Below are 18,593 nucleotides of genomic sequence, written 5' to 3'. Positions count from 1 at the left end.
CCCCTCTCCCCACTTGCATAAGTCTGTTCTCTGTGTCTGTGTCTCCACTGAGCCTTTCGTGGATTCACCTCGGGAGGCTCGGCCATTCATCAGCTGATGGACCTGTGGGTTTCTGGCCTCTGCGAGCCGGTCCCTGTGAAGTGTGTGTTTGGGAGTGGGTGTGCCGGGCCGTCCAACGGTTCTCCGTGTGACTTAGGAGGGACCACCTTTCCACCAGCCGTCTTTCCACCCGCTCGCGGTCCCACCAGCAGTGCATAGGACCCCGGCAGTGGTCCTTGCTGCGTGTCAGGCACTTCCCCTGCTGCTGGGAGCAGAGGGCTCTCTCTCTGTGCTTTGGACCCGTGATGTTGCCTTTTGCTGGCCGCACTTACCCAGGGCTTCCACGTCCTTCAGGGGGTCGACCCCAGGGGAGAGAATGAAGAAGATGGGGGTGGAGGGGCTGCTTTCCTCGTAGGACTTGGAGAACTCGACGCTCCGGCCCTCCACGAACTTGCTGCCCATCTTCTCCTCCACGAAGTTCCTGAGGGGACAACACTTGGTCAGACCTGAAGGGGAGGGCCTGTTTCCCTGGGGGACTTTCTGACGCAGAGAAGGTCTCTAGGTGGAAAGCCAGTTTCTGCCGGGGCCTCCTGTAAGCAGGGAGGCCACGTGCAGTGCTTGCTTGGGGCGCCCTTGGCTCCCGTCCACCTGCACGTGGACAGGTGAGAGGCTCTCGCCCCCGCTTTCAGAGGTGTGCAGGGTCAGCCGCGACATGACTTAAGGTGCCATGGCGTCCAGGTGACCACACTTCTGCTCCCAAGGAAGGGGCCTGTCCCTAGAGACTTCCTGCTTCCCGCACATTTCCTATCCGCTCTCCAGACCAAGGCAGCAACAAGGAGCAGAACCCAGACCCATCTACGGGTCCTGGTGATCTCCCAGGGGCCCGAGGAGGAAGGACATGTGCGTTAGAGCCGCCTCGACGAGCTCCGAGGACCATAAGACATGCATCTTCAGCAAAGTCACAAAAACCCCAGATCCTTTTCACATAAGCGCCTCTCTCTTCCAAGCCCCAGGCTCTGTGTTGACCCTGAGAAAGCTGGGGTCAGTCAAGGCCCCTCTTAGGGTGACCCTGGGCATCTCACCTCGGCTCTCTGCCCCTCCCTCTTGACCACAGGTGGCTGAGCTCGCTGTGTCTGAATGAACCACGGGAGCTAAACTTATGTCCAGTGTGGTCTTGGAAAGGACGACGGCGGCCTCCTTAAGAGATGACTCCCAGGTCAGCGACCTGAGGCTCTGAGCACCATGAAGACCCTCAGGTGGGTCAAACCATCCCTTGGAATCAACAGGGAGTTAGCAGGTGGGCACCAGACGGGCCTTCCTACTCCTGCAGGAGTGATGTCTCTCGCTGCACCCACCCCCACCCTGCAGTCTGGCCTTTACTGGCTTCTGCACAGACTCCCGAGTTGTTGCTGACCCCAGGCCGGGGGTTTCCTGCTCAGTGCTGACCCCATGCCCGGGGGGTTCCTGCTCAGTGCTGACCCCAGGCTGGCGGGTGGGGAGGTTCCTGCTCAGTGCTGACCCCAGGCTGGGGGGTTCCTGCTCAGTGCTGACCACAGGCTGGGGGTTTCCTGCTCAGTGCTGACCACAGGCTGGGGGGGGTTCCTGCTCAGTGCTGACCCCAGGCCCGGGGGTTCCTGCTCAGTGCTGACCACAGGCTGGGCGTTTCTTGCTCAGTGCTGACCCCAGGCCGGCTGGTGGGGAGGTTCCTGCTCAGTGCTGACCCCAGGCCGGCTGGTGGGGAGGTTCCTGCTCAGTGCTGACTACAGGCTGGGAGGTTCCTGCTCAGTGCTGACCCCAGGCCGGCTGGTGGGGAGGTTCCTGCTCAGTGCTGACCCCAGGCTGGGGGGGTTCCTGCTCAGTGCTGACCCCACACCGGGAGGGCTCCTGCTTAAGGCCTCCAATCGTGTTCAGCTCCTGCCTTTGAAATTGACCTGGAAAGTCACTGTGGGGATCCCTGCCCGGGAAGGACATCCGGGAGGTAGCAAGTCCTGCCCCGGGGCAGGAACGTCACGAGCTCACTGTTGCTCCTGACGTGGCCGGGCCACGTGGTCACTCTCTGCGGATGAGCTGATGACACGGAACAGCAGGCACCTGGTTCTGATTGGGCTCTGCTGCTCTGGTGCTGCGTCCTGGACACGTGGATACCAGTGCCACCCCCAGCTGCCTGCTGGGTGGCAGGTGTACAGATCCGGCTGGTGTTTTGGGGGTCCTGATGCCAGCACCCTGTCTGCCATGGGCGAGTGACCCTCCTGGGGTCTGTGGATGGGAGGAGGGAAGGCACTGGGCTCGAGGGCTTGATGGAGGGCCGAGTGAACCTGGGTGGGAGGCTCTGGGGCGCCTGGCGCCTGGGCTCTTGCCGACTGTGTGTTGTTACTATTCCCTGTGGACTTGGACCTGGATCTCTTTGCTGTTGAGCTCCACTCCCTGTTTCACTGGAGAGGTGAATCTGCTCTCCTCGCCTCCATCATGGAGCGTGACATGGGAGCGCCTGGCGTTCACGGTCGCCCACGCGGTCCTGGTGCCCTTTCTCCCATGTGACTTGGGTGACTCACGAGTGCTCCGGGGGCAGTGGGCCTGGACACCCACACGTGCTCAGCTCTCCTGGTGGGTGGCGTCCCGAGGGATGGCCAGTGCCCTTCCCCTTGGTCTTCCCCAGACTTCGTCCATCCTTCCTCTGGCGCTGAGCCCAGGTGCGTCCCGCTCTCCCCCTTGTGATGTGACGTCTGCCTTCACTCCACCTGCTTCCTCCTGCGCCCAGAACCCCTCTGGGTCCTGTTCCTCTTTGGTCCCAGGAAAACAAAGCAAAACAGAAACGAACTGGTCTGTGAGCAACCAGTGGGTGTGAGTCAGGCCTTTGCTTTGTCAGAGGGGAATTCTATGAGGGACATGGGCGTCTTTTGGGAAATCTGGTGGCTTTCAGGCCACTGGGACAAGTGGAAAGCCAGGAAGCCGCTCCGAGAGAACGGGGCCTGGTCCGGTCCCTCCTTTTCCCACAACACCGCAGCGGTCTGCCCAGGCTGGTGTGCGTGTGTTACAGCGGCTGCCATTCCTGGAGTCTTTCTGTGCTCTGGGGAGTGAAAGGAACCAGGAGCCGAAACTCGATGGTTAAGTTTCCAGTCCTGGAGGCGGTTCAGGTCTAGAGAGGTTGCTCACGAAATCACAACTGTTCCCCTTGCAAATGAGCCGTAAAAACAGAAGATTTACTTGCAGTCCAGCCACTGCGGCCACACGTGTCCTCCGATGCTGATGGCTCTGCCACTTCCCTCCCCGCGGCATCCTACAAGGACCCCGTGTGGTCGTGGAGGTCGTCAGTGCCCAGGCTTTTTTTAATCTTGGTGGCAGACCCAGGGAGTCTTGTATTCCTGTCACTTAGCTCAGGGCATCCTCGCCCAGGGTCGGGGGAGGCGGGGAGTCCCATTGGCCACCTCTGGAGCCCCAGTGCTCCGAGAGCTCAGAGCGGGGGGTTGGTGGGTGGGGCGGGGCAGGGTGGCAGGGGCCCGGGCTGGGGCGCTCACTTGACGGCGTAGGTCATGCGGTCAGGCCTCATGCACCGCACCATGCACAGCTTCTGCAGCGCCGTCTTGTTCTTCCACTCCTTGGGGAAGACCTCCTTTTCCGGGGCTTCCGACTCCACCAGCTTCTTCCACCGCTTGGCAGACCCCTCGATGTCGTTGTCTAGGTTCTTGAACTCATCCATCTCCGAGAGGGCCTGGGGGCAGACCACACTTTCAGCTCACCCCTGCCCCTAGGCTCTGGGAGACGCCTGACCGATCAAACGATGAGCTGCCGGGGGCTGGAGGCAAACCAGAGAAAGCACTGGGACAAGGGAGGAGGAATCTGATCTAGGGACGTGACTCTCAGCTGCTTTTCTGGGTGGGTGGGGGGCTTTGGAATGAGGGGGGCCCAGCTCATCCCAGGGGACCGCCTTCCTCTGGTCTTTTTGACTCAGACCTTGACACTTTGCACACTCTCCTGGAGGTGAGTAGGGGGCTCAGTTTGCCACCTGCAGGGGCGTGATGATGGAGCTGCTGTGACCCAGTAGGACAGCAGGGTCCCCATGAGCTGGCAGGCAGCCCGTCACTCCCCAGTCCTTCCCCATTCTCCTGAACGTCCGGCCCCGAGTGCCTTGTAAACACGCCCGGGCTGGGCAGGAAAGAGCGCGAGGCAGGGAGAGAACGTGGTGTTCAAAGTCTGAGACCAACCTTAATGCCGCCCCAGCCCTGGTGTTGCAGGAAGTCCACGGGCGACACGACCCCGGCCTTGAACGGGAACCGCAGGAGGAAGTCCAGCTCCACCGGGTTCAGCTCCTTCTTCATGGACAAGACCTGAGGGGCGGGGGTGGGGTGGGGAGGCTGGCTTAGCTGTTGTGCCGCAGCTCTGTGGGCGGGGGGGGGGGGGGGGGCAGGCGGACAGGGGCGCACCCCACCCCCCACTTGCAGGGGAAACACTGACCAGCCCCTCATTTGTTTTTATTGGGTTGGCCAAAAAGTTCATTTGGGTTTTTCCCTTCGCTTCAACGGCTCCCATCAGGGTACCTTCCCTGGGATGAACTCAGGGGTGTCCCCCAGCAGTGCCTCAAACCCATCGATGGTGTTAAAGTGTGGGCTTGGAGCCACTGGGTCTGAGCCAGAGTCCGAGGCTCTGCATCTCCAGCACCCCCGAAGTGTCCCCTGCATGCCCCCACCTTGCCCCTGGGGGTTCCTCGTGGTCCGGCGGGTCCCAGGGCACCGAGGCCGGATGTTACCTGAAATGCCACCTGTGCGAGGAAGATGAGCTTGTCCCGCTCGAAGAGCCCACGGGCCGTGTACATGAACACCGAGTAGGTGATCTCGTCTGTCAGGTTGATCACACGCTGTTTGACCTCGTCGGCGGGGGTCGTCTTCTGGATGGCCTTCTCGAACACCACATTGAAGGCCTGGGGGTGTCACCAGAGGCAGGGGCTTGGGGACGGCCCCTGAGCCTGCTCCATGCCGCCCATGTCGGATCTGGTTGGTTTCCGTTGGGGTTGGGGGTCTGGGGCCCCTGCTCGGACCCTCACTCCCTGGGCTGGTGCTGGTCAGACCTGGCGCCCCAGCTCCCGCCCCTCACGGCCACCTGCAGCCCGGACCCCGAGGGCTGCAGCCCGGACCCCGAGGGCCCCAGCCCGGGCCCAGAGGCAGCTGCACCTTGAGTGAGAACTGGTAGATGGGGTTGATCTTGTTGAGGTCGCTCAGGATGAAGTACAGCAGGGACGCCCTCGCCGCGGCCGGCCGGTAGTTCTCTCTCGCCTCGTTGATTTTAACTTCTGTGATTTTTGCCTCTTGCACCTTGAAACAAGCAGTCACAAACCAATGTCACTTAGGGCAGAAGACCTAAGTAGACTTTTCTCCAAAGAAGACAGGCAGGTGGCCTAGAGGCACATGGAAAGATGCTCACCGTTTCTGACTGTTGGGAAAAAATACACATCAAAACCACAATGAGGTGTCACCTCACACCAGACAGAATGGCCTTCGTTAAAAAGCCTGCAAGTCCTGGAGAGGATGTGGAGCAAAGGGAAACCTTCGCTGCTCTCACTGTTGGTAGAAATGTAAGTTGGTGCGGCCGCGATGGAAAACAGTACGGAGATTCCTCAGAAAACTTGAAATAGAACTACCAGATGATCTGGGAATCCCACTCCTGGGTGTATAACTAAACAAACTATAATTCGAGAAAATGCATGCTCCCCTACGTGTATAGCAGCACTATCCACAATAGTCAAGACGTGGAAACGGCCAAAATGTCCATCAGCAGGTGAAGATGCTGTGCCTGGTGGGCATCCGTGCCCCCGACCCTGTCCTGGGGCCCCAGTGAGGCTGTGACTTCTCTTCTCAATGACTGTCAGCCCACCTGCCATGCCTGCTGTGTGCTATGGCTGGGGGTACGAGGGAGTGGGTCCCCGAGACAGTTTCTTACCTTCTCCTCAATCTCACTCGCCGTGTGTTTGGTGGTCTCCAGGTTCTCCACTAAGGCAGTGTCTCCCAGGAAGTTCCCGGATGCAGCCGACAGCCGGGCCAGCAGAGAATCTTCCAGCTCTTTCAGAACAATCTTAAATTCATTCTGGGACTTGGTAAGATTCGCCTGCAAGAGGGGCAGACCCAGGAAGGAAACTCAATTGCTGGCAAGGCCTGGCCTCCCCACCTTGGGGGGGCTCGGGGGTTCAGAGTCTCTCGACAGCTTAGCCAAGGCCCCTGCAGCTGCCTGTAATGAGCAGTCAGCAAGGGTGTGGGAACCACAGTGGAAGATGTGAGGGCCGGGGACCCCTGAGAGCCCACAGGTGTGACTCAAGACAGCCCAGGAGGGGACTGGTACACTGGGGCTGGTAGCAAAGACATTCTTGTGGGGCAGGAGCTCAGTGCTTTTGGGCGTCCGGGGCACCACTGTGGACTCCTATTCTCTCAGAGAAGTTGTCACTTGACTTAGAATCAGGTTTGGGGGTAGCTGGGGAGGAGGAGTGACTCATTTTGTTGTACAAAACACACTTGGTGTGACAAGCAAGGGCCCCTGCAGAGTCACCGGACGTGGGGGTCCTGGAGGCCTGCCCTCTTGGTCCAAGACGCCGCCTGCCCTGCTCCGTCGCACCTTTAGCTGCTCCAGGTCCGGGCGCTCCTTCGCCACCACGGCGGCCAAGAGCTGGTCCTCCAGCCCGTCCCTGGTGACCAGGAAGTTGATCAGGGTGCACTGGGCCTGCATCTCGGGCTTGTAGTGGGGGTTGAAGTACTTGGTGTGCAAGATCAGACGGAAGTTCGGGTGGTACTCCACCTCCTTGTCGCCGATCTTAATGTACCTGTGGTCGGTGGGGGGGGGGGGGTGTTAGGAGGGACCCCCCAACCCCCGGTGACCTTGGGACAGCAGCACAGACTCCCTCAGGACTCCGGCCAGCCTGGGAGGACAGTCTGGACTTTAAAATGAAATGTTTCACTATAAAGCTGCTTAGAATGAAGGTCTTCCAGAAACCATCTGCACAATTTCCTACTTAACCAGGAAAACCATTTCCCTCTAACGTACATGAAATTGGGACTTCCCGGTGGTCCAGGGGTTAAGAATCTGCCTTCCAAAGCAGGGGACGTGGGTTCGATCCCTGGTTGGGGAACTAAAATCCCACCTGCCGAGGGACAGTTAAGCCCTCAAGCCTCAACTAAGATCCGATGCAGCCAAAATAGCAAAAGAAAAAAAAAATTTTAATAAAAAAACAAACGCATAAAATCATGGTGTATTGTGTCAGGGCTCACCCTGATGAATAAATAATCTGAAACTTGGGAAAAAAGAAAACAGAAGACCTTTCCTCCTTGGAGTGCCACTGGCCTTTCTAGAGAAAGCACCTGCTCTTTCTCTGGCTGGTCTGTTCTGGTCTTATAGGAGAGTTCACTCAACCCTGGCTGCACGTCTTACTGGGAGCCTCTGAAGAAACACTCAGGCCTGGGCTGCCCCCCAACACCATTAACATCAGGAAGACAGAACACCAGGACATCTGGGAGCTCCCTGGGGCAGATCTGATGAGCAGCCAGCAATGCAGGCCGCCGCGCCCTTGGTGGGAGTTGTTTCTCTCTGGCTCCCCCCTCTGCTACCCCCTTTCTGGCTGAGCTCACTTTTGGGGGGGCCTCCAATTTCACCCCTGGGTATCACCACTCAGGCCAGGCCTTCCTCAGAATCTAGCATGTCAGCACGTTCGTCATCTCTATTCTGGACTTCCGCCTACACCCCTGCGTTGACAGGCGGCTCAGATCGACTCCGACCTTTACATTTTTAAAGTTGATTTACGTTTTTATGTTAGAAAAGTAACATAAGCTCAGTGCATCAACCAATGAATGGATAAACAGAACGTGTCAGATCCACAGAATGGACTATTAATCAGCCATAAAAAAGAACGAAGTATGTATGCTTACTACAGCTCGAAAAGATACTCAGAGAAACCAGGCATGAATGTCCTAAAGGTCACCAGATTGGTTACTTTTGGTTAATTTTACGTTATATGAATCTCAGCTAAATAGGAAGAAAGAGTAATACTGGTTCAAGATTTGCAAAATGCATGGAAACAGGAAAAAAGATGACCGTGAAGGACGGCGGTCAGCAGGCCATCGCTGAGGCAGTGCTGGTGTAGGTCTTCCTCCCTAACTGGGATGTGGACCCGCCACTGCTCTCCCAGCGGCCCCTCCCAGGGGGCTTCCCCGCTCACGCCCGTCGGCGTTGTGCTGAAGCCCCTGCGGCTCCGAGGAAAGGAGAGGCCCTGCCCTTCCTCTCAGTCCGGAGGCCAGACCTCGGCGCTGAGGACCATCACGTGGGGGAACCTTCACTCACTTTCCCTTTTTGATCGTGTTCCTGCCCAGCAGAGGGTCCAGAACCGGGTCGATGGTCTCGCCAATGTTCTCAATGAGCAAGGTGTCCCCTTCCGAGATGGCCTGCTCGATGATGTCCAGGTAGCTGTGGGCACAGCATGAGATCATGAAGGCCTCGGGGCCCGGTGACCACTCAATCGTATGCCCCAGGAGGGACAGGAGAGGTGACTGAAGGGCCAGTAGTTCGTTCCTCTCCCAAAGGGTCCTTCCAGAGGGGAGCGCAGGGCTCTCTGTGTAAATCACCCCCAGGTGGGGAGGTTTGAACATGGAACTGCTTTGTGGCTGCAGAGCTCAACGTTCCACATCTACGTTTCCTCCCACTGCCCTGCACCCTGGGAAGGCTGTCCAGCAGCTGTGTTATGGGCACTGCTTCCCATCTATGAGAAGAGATGGCACGACGACTGGCCGCAGCCTCCCAGCCAGCCAGTGACCAGGCAGGACCACCGCAGGTGGGAGTCGAGGTGTCAGCGCTGCCCCTGCAGGAGCGGCAGTGAATGGGGAGAGGGGAGCAGCAAGTTTGCTTCTTCACTGTTGGCGCTGTTCCCCGGGGTCTAAGAACTAAGAAAATCCACGCCCCTGTGGGCCAGTGTTGGTTTCCAAAGATGCATCCATTCATCTAACAAGTGAAAGGCTCTGCGTGGGCTTCGCAGACTTCTGGCCGAGCTAACGGGCTGGCCACCGCCCCTGGAGGCCCACCCCGCCCGCCTCGGTGGCCGCGCACCCCTTCTGTCCCAGGCGGATGGCCTTCAGCTCGCTGCTGTATTTGTTTTTGATCCACTTGATGCCCTGCAGCTGGGCATCCACGATGAGGGGCCAGCGCTCCGTGTTGCACAGGATGGTGGCGTTCTCCGTGGACATCCGGTCGCTGGGGAGCCCCTGGTTGTTCCAGGTGGCCACATCCGCGTCGTCAGTCAGCAGGGTCAAGGGGTCCAGGCCCTTTGTGATAGGGACTGGGACCTGCCGAGGGGGGCAGTGTGGCATGACTCACCGCTCGGGGGGAAGCGGCTCCCTGAATAACACCTGTGCCGCAGGGGCAGATAGCCGCTCGCAGCCCCTTGGGACGTGGCCAGAAAGGATGCCGGCATCGTCCGCGCTGGGCCACCCTCTGCACCCTGGCTACCCTACAGCCTCTGCCTTGTTCATAGCAGGAGCGATGGTGAGACCTGGCTGGGTCTGCCCTCCCCTCCCCCACGGACCTCCCCAGATGTCCTGAGTGATGAACACCATGGGACCTCTTACCTTTAAATGGTTTATGTAAGGGATCCAAAACCTCTCCATCAGCTCGTTGCGGTATTTCTTGGTGAAGTAGCCCACGTAGGAGACGAAGGCAGAGATCAGCAGGACGTCCCCGCACAGCGTGACGCCCTGGCTTTTGAAGCTCTCCACTGACTCGGCCCAGCGGACGTTTTCTGACGCCAGTCCTCCCACTAGCCTGAGGTGGGGGCCAGGGGTCAGTGGACGAAAGAGGAGCCCGTGCTCCTGGCGGGAGGGAGGGCAGGCTGGAGGGCCGGGAAAGGTGTGCCTCCATCTGTACCACGGACCTCGTGGCTTCAAAGCCTTACTTTGCTCAGTGGTTCAGGAGTGAATGTGCTTTGTGGGGAGTCTGGGGGAGAAAACGCTTTAGGGAAGCAAAACTAATGGTTTCTGGGTGCTGTTGGGGATGCTGAGCTTCCTTCCCCAGGGTGTTGGCCTCACGGGCACTCCGATGCTATCTGACCACATGACCTGACCGCCGAGGCCGCTGCCTGGACACTGCTGAGCACACGCTTTGGGCAGCGGCTAGTCCAGTGGTGGCCACCTGGCCCCGTGTAGGGTGGGGACTCCAGGCTGTGCCTCATGCTTCTCAGGCCACTAGCCCGAGGGCTGGTCCCCGACCCTGAACGGCACACCCAGCGTCCGAGAGCAGGGCCAGGTTTGCAGAAATACAGATGCCTGATTAGGCTCACGGAGGTGTGTCTCTGGCATCACCTGAGCAGCCCTTCCTCCCGGTGACTGAAAGACCACCTTTGACTGTCCCAGCAGAGGTGAGTCCACATCCCACCGGAGGCCAGGGAGGCAGCCTGGGGACCTCCCAGGGTTAATCCTTACGACTCTCTGTGCTCAGAAAGCGGGGGCTGCACCTGGGGCTTATCCCCCCAGAGGCTGTTCTGTGGGCTCATCCCTTTCGGGGGTGGCGGGTCTGAGGACAGGACAGTCTTGTGATGGGGTCGGGGGTGAGGCACCTGTGAGCCAGCGAGATCACCCTATTGGTAGCGTCAGCCTCCTGCTGGCACTTGATCTTCTCGGCCGTCGCTTTCTCAAATGCCGACGTCAAGTTGCTCAGGTTGGCGTTGAGTTCCTGGAAAGACAAGGTGGGAAGGCCCTGAGATTGGGATGCCCCTGGCTCTCCCGGGAGTAGAGGCAGCTGAGCCCTGGGAGGGCTGAGATCCCCGACAGGCCTGAGAGCCACAAGCATGGCCAAGGCAGGCGGCCTCGGGGGTGTTCTGGGCCCCACATCAGATGCTCCGTAACTCACAGGGGTGGCCAGGCCAGCCCCTCTCAGGCGGAGACGGTGGCCGGCCGCGCCCGCGGGCCGCACTCACAGCAATCTTGTTCTTGATGCGGGAGAGCTTCTCCTGGGCCTCGGCCAGCTCGGCGTTGGCCTCCTCCAGGGCCTGCCTCTTGGGGGCCACGTCGCAGTAGACCTCGTAGAAGCGGACGATGTTAATGCACCAGGAGCACAGGCCCGCGGCAGCCGTGGACTTGGAGCGGATGAACTCGGGGTCAAAGGTCGGGTTGCCTTGGTAGGGCCTGGGGAGTGAGCGACAGCGGGCTGGGGACTCAGGCTCCTGCCACCCTGCACCTGGCACCTCTACTCCCGCCTCTGTCTGCGACTCCGGCGCCATTATGAGTCATAGGAGGAGCAGAACATTTAACAAACTACCTTCTGGTGTCTTAATGATCATAGAAAGAAGAAGACAAGACCACAACTCAGAACTCTGGCCTCTGCAGTGGAATTAAGGGTATGAAAGGGAAAAAAGTGAAAGTCACTCAGTCCTGTCCGACTCTTTGCGACCCCATGGACTGACTGTACAGTCCATGGAATTCTCCAGGCCAGAATACTGGAGTGGGTGGCCTTTCCCATCCCAACCCAAGGGTTGAACCCAGGTCTCCTGGACTGCGGGCAGATTCTTCACCAGCTGAGCCACAAGGGAAGCCCAAGAAGACTGGAGTGGGTAGCCTATCCCTTCTGCAGCGGACCTTCCCAGCCCAGGAATTGAACCAGGGTCTCCTGTGTTGGAGGCGGATTCTTTACCAACTGAGCTATCAGGGAAGCCTATGAAAGGGGAAAGAAGTAGTGCTATCAAGGTGAAGAAAAGCTGCTTTCCCGCCCTGCCCCCCCTTAACTCTCTGTTCCCTGCCCCCTCTGTAGCTGGTCTCACTTTCATTCTGCAACCACTGCGCCCCTCGGCAAGAAAACGTGTTCAGGAGTTGGCAGCTTGCCCAGATTTATGCCAACAGGAAGTGTTGGAACCAGTGCCCAGCATCACAGGTGAGGCTAAGGCTCTCCAGGTAAGACTTCAAAGAGGTGACGTTACCGGGGTTAGCTTACAAAAGTGATACGGAACAGTGCCCGCAGATGCAGTTAGGAAGCTTAGAAACTAGTGTTTTTAAAATAATGGCGACATCATTGAGCGTTAACGGACTGAGCTTTCTGCAGAAGGAATTCTGAATGGATGATTCAAAAATCATAACTGAAGTGTGATTTGAGCTTAGGTGGGGAACACAGCCCATCACCTCCTCTATCTGGCATGGTTTACACTCTGTTTAGGCGGTGGGTCTGCATCTGTTAAGCACACTCCAGACAGCATGGGGAGGTGGCAGTTGCGAAGTTTGCTGGGTGACAAGGAGAAGACATTTATCATGGCACTATTTATGATGGCAGAAACGGAGACAGCCTAGACCCTCAACAGCGCAGGTATAGTTAAGTAAATTACAATTCATCTGTGGTTTTAAAAAAAAAATGAAACAGATCAAGTGTTTTGACAAGATAGGGAAAAGATTTTTTCTCCTGCAACGTTAAGTAAAAAATAAGAAGCAGAACAGATAATTGCGTATATACAGTATTCTTTCAACTACCAGGGGGAAAATCCAGAAAAAAGACTGAAAGGAAACATGCCAGATGTTAACACAGACCGCTTCCTGGAGGCGAGTCTGGAAGTGTTCCTCTTGAACTTCACACTAGTCCTTAGTCATCAGATGCTTTTCATTCGTCCAGCTCTCTTCTGATACAGATGGAACTGAGAGGCTGGGGTCTCACCTGGGGTCACTGGGGTCATGGGAAGGCCTCCCTTTCTCACTTGGGGTCAGGTCAGCTTGGCCCTGAAATTGGTTTGGGGGGGATGGCTAGGCACAGAGTGCTCACAAGTCACTTCAGTCGTGTCCGACTCTTTGTGACCCCGGGGACTGTCGCCTCCAGGCTCCTCTGTCTGTGGGATTCTCCAGGCAAGAATACTGGAGTGGATTGCCGTGCCCTCCTCCACAGGGTCTTCCTGGCCCAGGGATCGAACCTGCGTCTTTAACGTCTCCTGCATTGGCAGGAGGGGCTCTTTGCCACTAGTGCTACCTGGGAAAGTCTGCTCACAAGTGCAGTGCTCACCAGTGCTGGTGTTACTGGATTTACGGGGCAAGATGTGGGAGTGCCCACTCTGCACACCTTTCCAAGTCCCACCTCAAGACAGACTAGGACCTGGGGCCCTTTGCTGCAGTGACTGCACCTGGACAAACGTCTCCTTGAGCAACAAGTGCAAAGAAACTATAAGGGACTAGAAATAACTACATGCACACACAGCTGGGACAAACGATGAACAAGATACAAAAAGGCTAAAACTCACTGCTGCTTCTAAAGTGCCAGGAGCCGCAGCAGGGTCCTGTGCATGATCTCTGCACGCAGCACCACCCCTCCGACCCCACCCTCCAATCCACCCCTACCCTCACCCCATTTAAGAAGCCAGATCGACCAAGGCTGGGGAGACAGGGTGATGAGGCTCCCCCTGAGCTTGGGATCACGTTTCACCTTGATGCCCTGGTAGCTCAGGTCCAGGTAGATGTACCCAGACTCTTGCCTGCTGGCTTTGGGGTCCCGCCTTCTCTGTGCTGCCCAAGACCCTGCCCTGACCCCAGCAAGCCCAGGCTTCCCTTGGGACCACGCGGTGTGCAGCCAGGGACAGGCGGGAGAAGGTTCGCGACCACACAGGGCCTGAACGTGATGTGTTCCCGACAAGATGAGACCTGGGCAACCCATGGGGGCGGCCGAGCCCCGACTCACTTGAACGCTTTCAGGCAGGCCTCGGGGATGTGCTCCTTGTCAAACTTTTTCAAGGAGTCCAGGAAGGTGTCCACTTTGCCCATCATGATTTTCGCAGCTTTCCAGCTCTTGTCCTTGGGGATCTTGCCCCCAGGTGCGGTCAGAATCATCACAGCAGCCGTGACATTGACCACGGCATCCGGGGGGGACCCGAAGGACTTCAGCTCTGTCAGGTTGTTCTGCAGAGACAGGTGGGCGGACCTGAGTGGGGATTCAGCCCTCAACAGGGCTGGGAGGCCCCCGGCAATGACCCCATGGCATCTCCTCTCAGCTCAGAGGTCCTGGGCCCTGATTCTTCCTCCTCCTCCTCCTGCCCTCACCTTGTTCAGGGTGTCAAGGGCCTCTTGGGCGGCCAGCAGGGCCGGCTCTGCCTTGGCCAGGTCCGTTTCACAGGCCTTTTGTTTCTCGGTGACATTCTGGAAGGAAGCCAGATGGAAAAGATGGATGCTGGGGTCCATGTGGATGGCGCGTGTGAAGGGGGACCCTAAAGGGTGGCGAGGAAGGGTGAGGAGGGGCGCTCCCCTCTGCTCTTACTCTCTGGGTCACCATCTGGAGCCCACCTTCCTGCCCCCCAATGCCTGCTGGCTCCTTTGCCCCAAAACACTCAGGTCAGAAGGCCCTGGGCCGTCAGCTGACCTGGGATTCCAGAAGGGGAGCACTGCCTTCTCTTGGCTCCAGCTTCCAGGCCCAGAGGAGAAACCTGGGGCCATGCAGGCCGCCCCACAGGGCTTGGAGGCCTCGTCTCTTGGTGCCATTGTGGAATCCCTCCAGATTGGGCCAGTTTCGGAGGTGCAGGCCATCCTCCTCTTTAAGTGGGAACACCCTTATTCACACATCCATTCATTCATTCATGCATGCATGCGTTCACTCGTTGGGCCGGGAAGAACCTCTCTGAGCTTCCAGGCACCAGAGAGATTGGGAGAAGCTTCCTATCAATCATTCAGGACCTGAGTGACAGCAGAGGGAGACGAAGAAGGCCGTGGGGCTGGGAGCTGTGCTGGGCATGGGGGAGGGTGGACAGAAGGAAGAGGGTCCCTCTGCAAAGGACCTCCCAGAGAAGCCCACCCTGTGCCCGACTTCAGGGAACAGGGCATGGAAGGCACTGACTCGGCCGGCGGTGCTGGGAGCAGCCCTGGAGAACACCTGGGTGGGCCCTTTTGGGATCAGGGGTTGAGGAGGGGTGGGCGCCCAGACGTTAAGCTGCATGTGAGTATCAAAAGGCATGTCCCAGGGTTCAGGGTGCAGGTGTGGGCCCTGGCTCGGATCCTGGCTGTATCACTTGCTAATTTTGAGATGTCAGGCACACTTCTGGCCACCGTAACAGGGCTTTGGTCATGTAGCTGACCGTGAAGGATGGAGGGGAGCTCCTGGGACCCTCCCTCGTTCCAGCGCTGGTGGGAAGGATTCAGGCTTCCCCCTCCTGTAGGCCATGGGAGGAGGCTGACTCAGGCCCTCTCAAGAGACAGCAGACAATTATTGAGGCTCTTAATTTAGACCCTCAGGCAGAGGCATGATTGATGACGCAAAGCGCACGCAGACAGGGGCGATGAGAAATCAGCCCGACCACAGGGACCTTCAGCGTGGAGCCCACCAGAGTCGGGGGTGTTGGAACCTCTGGGGGCTCCCGGTGTAGGAAGTCTGAGGCCCAGGGCTCCAAGGCCATCTTCTCAAGCCTTGATGGGCTCACATGAGCATGTCCCTCAGATGCAGACCTGGTTCAGCAGAACCGGGGTCTGGGAACCTGCATTTCTTACCAGCTCAGAAGATGCCACTGCTGGGCCCTGGGAGGGCAGCCCTCTGCTGAGTCGGGGGCCTGCGTTTGGGGGAGGTGCCCTCCCTGCAGGGGTCCTGCTGGGTTGCCAGGGCCCGCAGGGAGATACTGGTCACTTGGGGAAGGCACCTGGCCGAGCGGAGCTGCCCCACCGCCTACCTTGTTGATGACCTCCACCTTGATCTCCTCCTCGTCAGCAATGGCTTTCTCCTTGCTGACTTTCTCGGTCTCCACGCCCACCACGTGGATCAGCTTGTCCGCGTTCTCATTTTTCTGCTTGAGCTCTGCCTCCTGAACCGCCAGCTTGGCTTTTAAGTCGTCCACCTGGAGGGGGAGGTGAGGGAGATGGGCAGGCTGGGGTCCCAGCCAGTTGCTTACTGCTCCCTGGGGCGCATTTCTCCATGCTTTATCAGCTTCTCCAAGGTAAGTATTCATTGAGCACCAGCTGTGTACACAGGGTCATCACAAGTATAAGACCCATTCCTGAGGCTTGGGGAGGTGGCAGTCAAGGTGGCCGGGGTGCCTAGGAGTCATGGGGAGGCTGGTGGGGCTGTGCGAGCTGGGGGTTGGGGATGAAACGCTCCCTTGGGTGCTCCGGTGAGGCCCCAAGCGGCTGGGTGGAGGGGGTACTGGGAAGTGGTGAGTGATGGAGTGAGACATCCTTCCCCATCTGGGTGATTTCTACCATCGAGGAAGCCCCTTGGGTGCTGTAACTGCCCTCTCCTGAGCTCATTCACTGTGTCCTAGGACCACCTCCAGAAGGTACATTTGAGAAAAAAGAAACGCCCGCTGGGCCGGGCTCCTCTTTCTTTCCTCTCCAGGGAGGGGGCAGGCCACTCCTCGGCTCCTGTAAGCGCTTTCTTGGACGTCCCCCACCACTGTGTCCCCCTCTCAACCCCCACGGGGTGGCCGGACGCGTGTAGCGGCGCCTGTGTCAGGGGTCGTTCCCCACCTGCACCTTTGGCCGGGAGGCAGGGACTCGGGGGCTGTTTACCAGGCCCCCTGGGGAGACGCTAACAGTGGGCAGTAAAGAGGGAGCCTGGGCTACACCAGGGAAGACACTCAAAACCAGGCAGAAGACTAAACAATTAACGTGGCGTGAAAGTACAGCAGACACTGGTCCACTGGGGCACGGCAGTGTGAACGGCACCCCAGGGTGGACCCACCTTCAAGGGCTGCACCCGACGGGGTGAGCAAGCCCCTCCAGACTCGGGGCGCCTCCCTCCCCCAGGAAGCGCCTGACGCAGCATCAGCATCCCGAGAGGATCTGGGACCCACTGTCACGGTCAACACCCTCGCTCTGGTTTACAAGTGGAAGTTTCCCCAAGGCGGGGGTCCCGGTCCCCTTACCAGCATGTCACACATTGGGGGATGGTTCCGGAAGCTCATCCCATGGCCCAGTTCTCCTCTTACCTGAGAGGCCGTGCTCTGCAGCTTCATCAGCCCGTTCTCCAGCCTCTCGATCTTGGCGACCAGCTCCATCCTCTTCTTGGCCAGCAGGTTCTGGTACAGCTTGATCTGCTCCAGGAAGGTTTTGGGCGTGGTGTAGTTGTAGCGCCTCTCGGTGGCCAGGTACACCTTGGACATCTCGTTGACAGTCGTGTGCACGTAGGACATGAAGAGGCTGATGGAAGCCTTGACTTCCGGCTACAAAGACAAGGCAGGCCCATTCACTCCCCAGTGCCCTGGTGGAAGCGACCCAGGGGAAGAGGAGGCTGCTGGCCATAGTGGACCATAGGGTAGGTTCCCTTACTTGCCAAGGACCCTGGGTGAGAGGTACCCCCCTCAGTCTTGGCAGCTCAGGTGCCCAGTGAGGCTCGAGACGACAAGGCCTGCAGGGTTCCCATGGGCAGTGGTGACATGGCGCCACCAGAGCACCTTTTCACAGCTGAGGTTATGATTGTTCTGAGTCACACATTCATATAGTCAACATATTTGAATAACCAGGCAAGTCTGCAAGCATGTATTGGGCATTTCCTGTTGTGGGTCTGGGGGGTTAGTAACTCCTTTCCCAGCCTCCTCTGTCCTGTGTCCAGGTCAGGATCACAGCCCTTACCACCTGGGCACCCCCAATCTGCCTGAAGACAAGCACTGGGAGCTTTGCCCCACGAATTGTCTGAGCAACATTTGTACACGCATGCTAAGTCGCTTCAATTGTGTCTGACTCTTTGCAACCCCAAGAACAGCAGCCCGCCGGACTTCTCTGCCCACTGGGATTCTCCAGGCAAGAATACTGCAGTGCGTTGCCATTTCCTTCTCCAGGGGATCTTCCCCACTCAAGGATCGAACCTGGGTCTCCTCTATTGTAGGCAGATGCCTTACTGAGCTACCAGGGAAGCCCTTCTTTATCACTAGCGCCACCTTGATTTGGGAAGGTATTCATCCAACACGTGTTTCTTTGGCATCTACTTGGCAGCCGTTACTGGTGCCAGGGGTGGAGCCATTCCCTGGTCCTAGGAGGCCCCCGTCTCTGCGTTCACTTGGGGCGTGGAGGACACATGGTCAGAGCGGCGTTCCCAGGAACGGCTCATCCCGCAGCTGAACACTCTAACGGTGCAAGCAGGGAACTCGACCCATCTTTAAAGCCAGGGAGGAGGTTAATTTCAGGCTTATTTTATCCCACTGTATATGTGTTCAAAATAAATCAGACACAATAACCACGTGGGATTTTTTTCTAGGCTTGTGATCACTTGCATCAGCTGGGTCAGAATTTAATGATCATTTCTAGGCCAGCAGTGAACTCAAATGGTGAATGTGGGCACTGTCTTTTGATAAATGAAAGGTAAAAAGTAAAGACGACTTATATTGCCCCGTTGTACTTGTCTTGCCCTATAAAAGGCAGGTTACAGGTGAGGGAGCAGCCCTGGGCAGAGACCCTTGGGCTGAGCTGTGTTGGGACCCAAGGCAGGAGGAGAAAGTGTGCACCTGTATACATGTATTAAAGTAAATACAAGCTCTGCAGCAGGCTCCCACCAGGGACTATGTTCAGAGCCCGGGTTTCTCCATCTGTTCTCATGTGGGCATCACACCTCCCTGAACCAGCCCTGTGGAGCCCAGAACCACCAGCCGGTTGAAATGACCATTC

At 58.0% G+C, this 18,593-nt stretch overlaps 1 protein-coding gene across 1 annotated transcript in view; it reads right to left on the bottom strand.

Annotated features, from left to right (window-relative positions):
* DNAH17 (dynein axonemal heavy chain 17) overlaps nt 1-18,593 on the bottom strand; it is a 97,509-nt gene that overhangs the window by 11,139 nt on the left and 67,777 nt on the right. The window contains exons 56-71 of the mRNA XM_068977691.1: nt 16,922-17,155; nt 15,668-15,832; nt 14,058-14,153; nt 13,699-13,916; nt 10,973-11,180; nt 10,613-10,728; nt 9,630-9,822; nt 9,112-9,347; nt 8,353-8,475; nt 6,637-6,841; nt 5,971-6,135; nt 5,205-5,345; nt 4,784-4,954; nt 4,242-4,364; nt 3,555-3,748; nt 372-520 (exon numbers count right to left, since the gene is read on the bottom strand). Coding sequence (XP_068833792.1) covers nt 372-520; nt 3,555-3,748; nt 4,242-4,364; nt 4,784-4,954; nt 5,205-5,345; nt 5,971-6,135; nt 6,637-6,841; nt 8,353-8,475; nt 9,112-9,347; nt 9,630-9,822; nt 10,613-10,728; nt 10,973-11,180; nt 13,699-13,916; nt 14,058-14,153; nt 15,668-15,832; nt 16,922-17,155 — 2,737 coding nt within the window. The remainder of the gene's footprint in view (nt 1-371; nt 521-3,554; nt 3,749-4,241; nt 4,365-4,783; nt 4,955-5,204; nt 5,346-5,970; nt 6,136-6,636; nt 6,842-8,352; nt 8,476-9,111; nt 9,348-9,629; nt 9,823-10,612; nt 10,729-10,972; nt 11,181-13,698; nt 13,917-14,057; nt 14,154-15,667; nt 15,833-16,921; nt 17,156-18,593) is intronic.

The sequence above is a fragment of the Capricornis sumatraensis genome, chromosome 8 (assembly GCF_032405125.1).
Source record: "Capricornis sumatraensis isolate serow.1 chromosome 8, serow.2, whole genome shotgun sequence".
Taxonomy (NCBI): Eukaryota; Metazoa; Chordata; class Mammalia; order Artiodactyla; family Bovidae; genus Capricornis; species Capricornis sumatraensis.
Note: the sequence above shows the minus strand (reverse complement) of the source record. Positions and strands in the feature narration are given on the sequence as shown.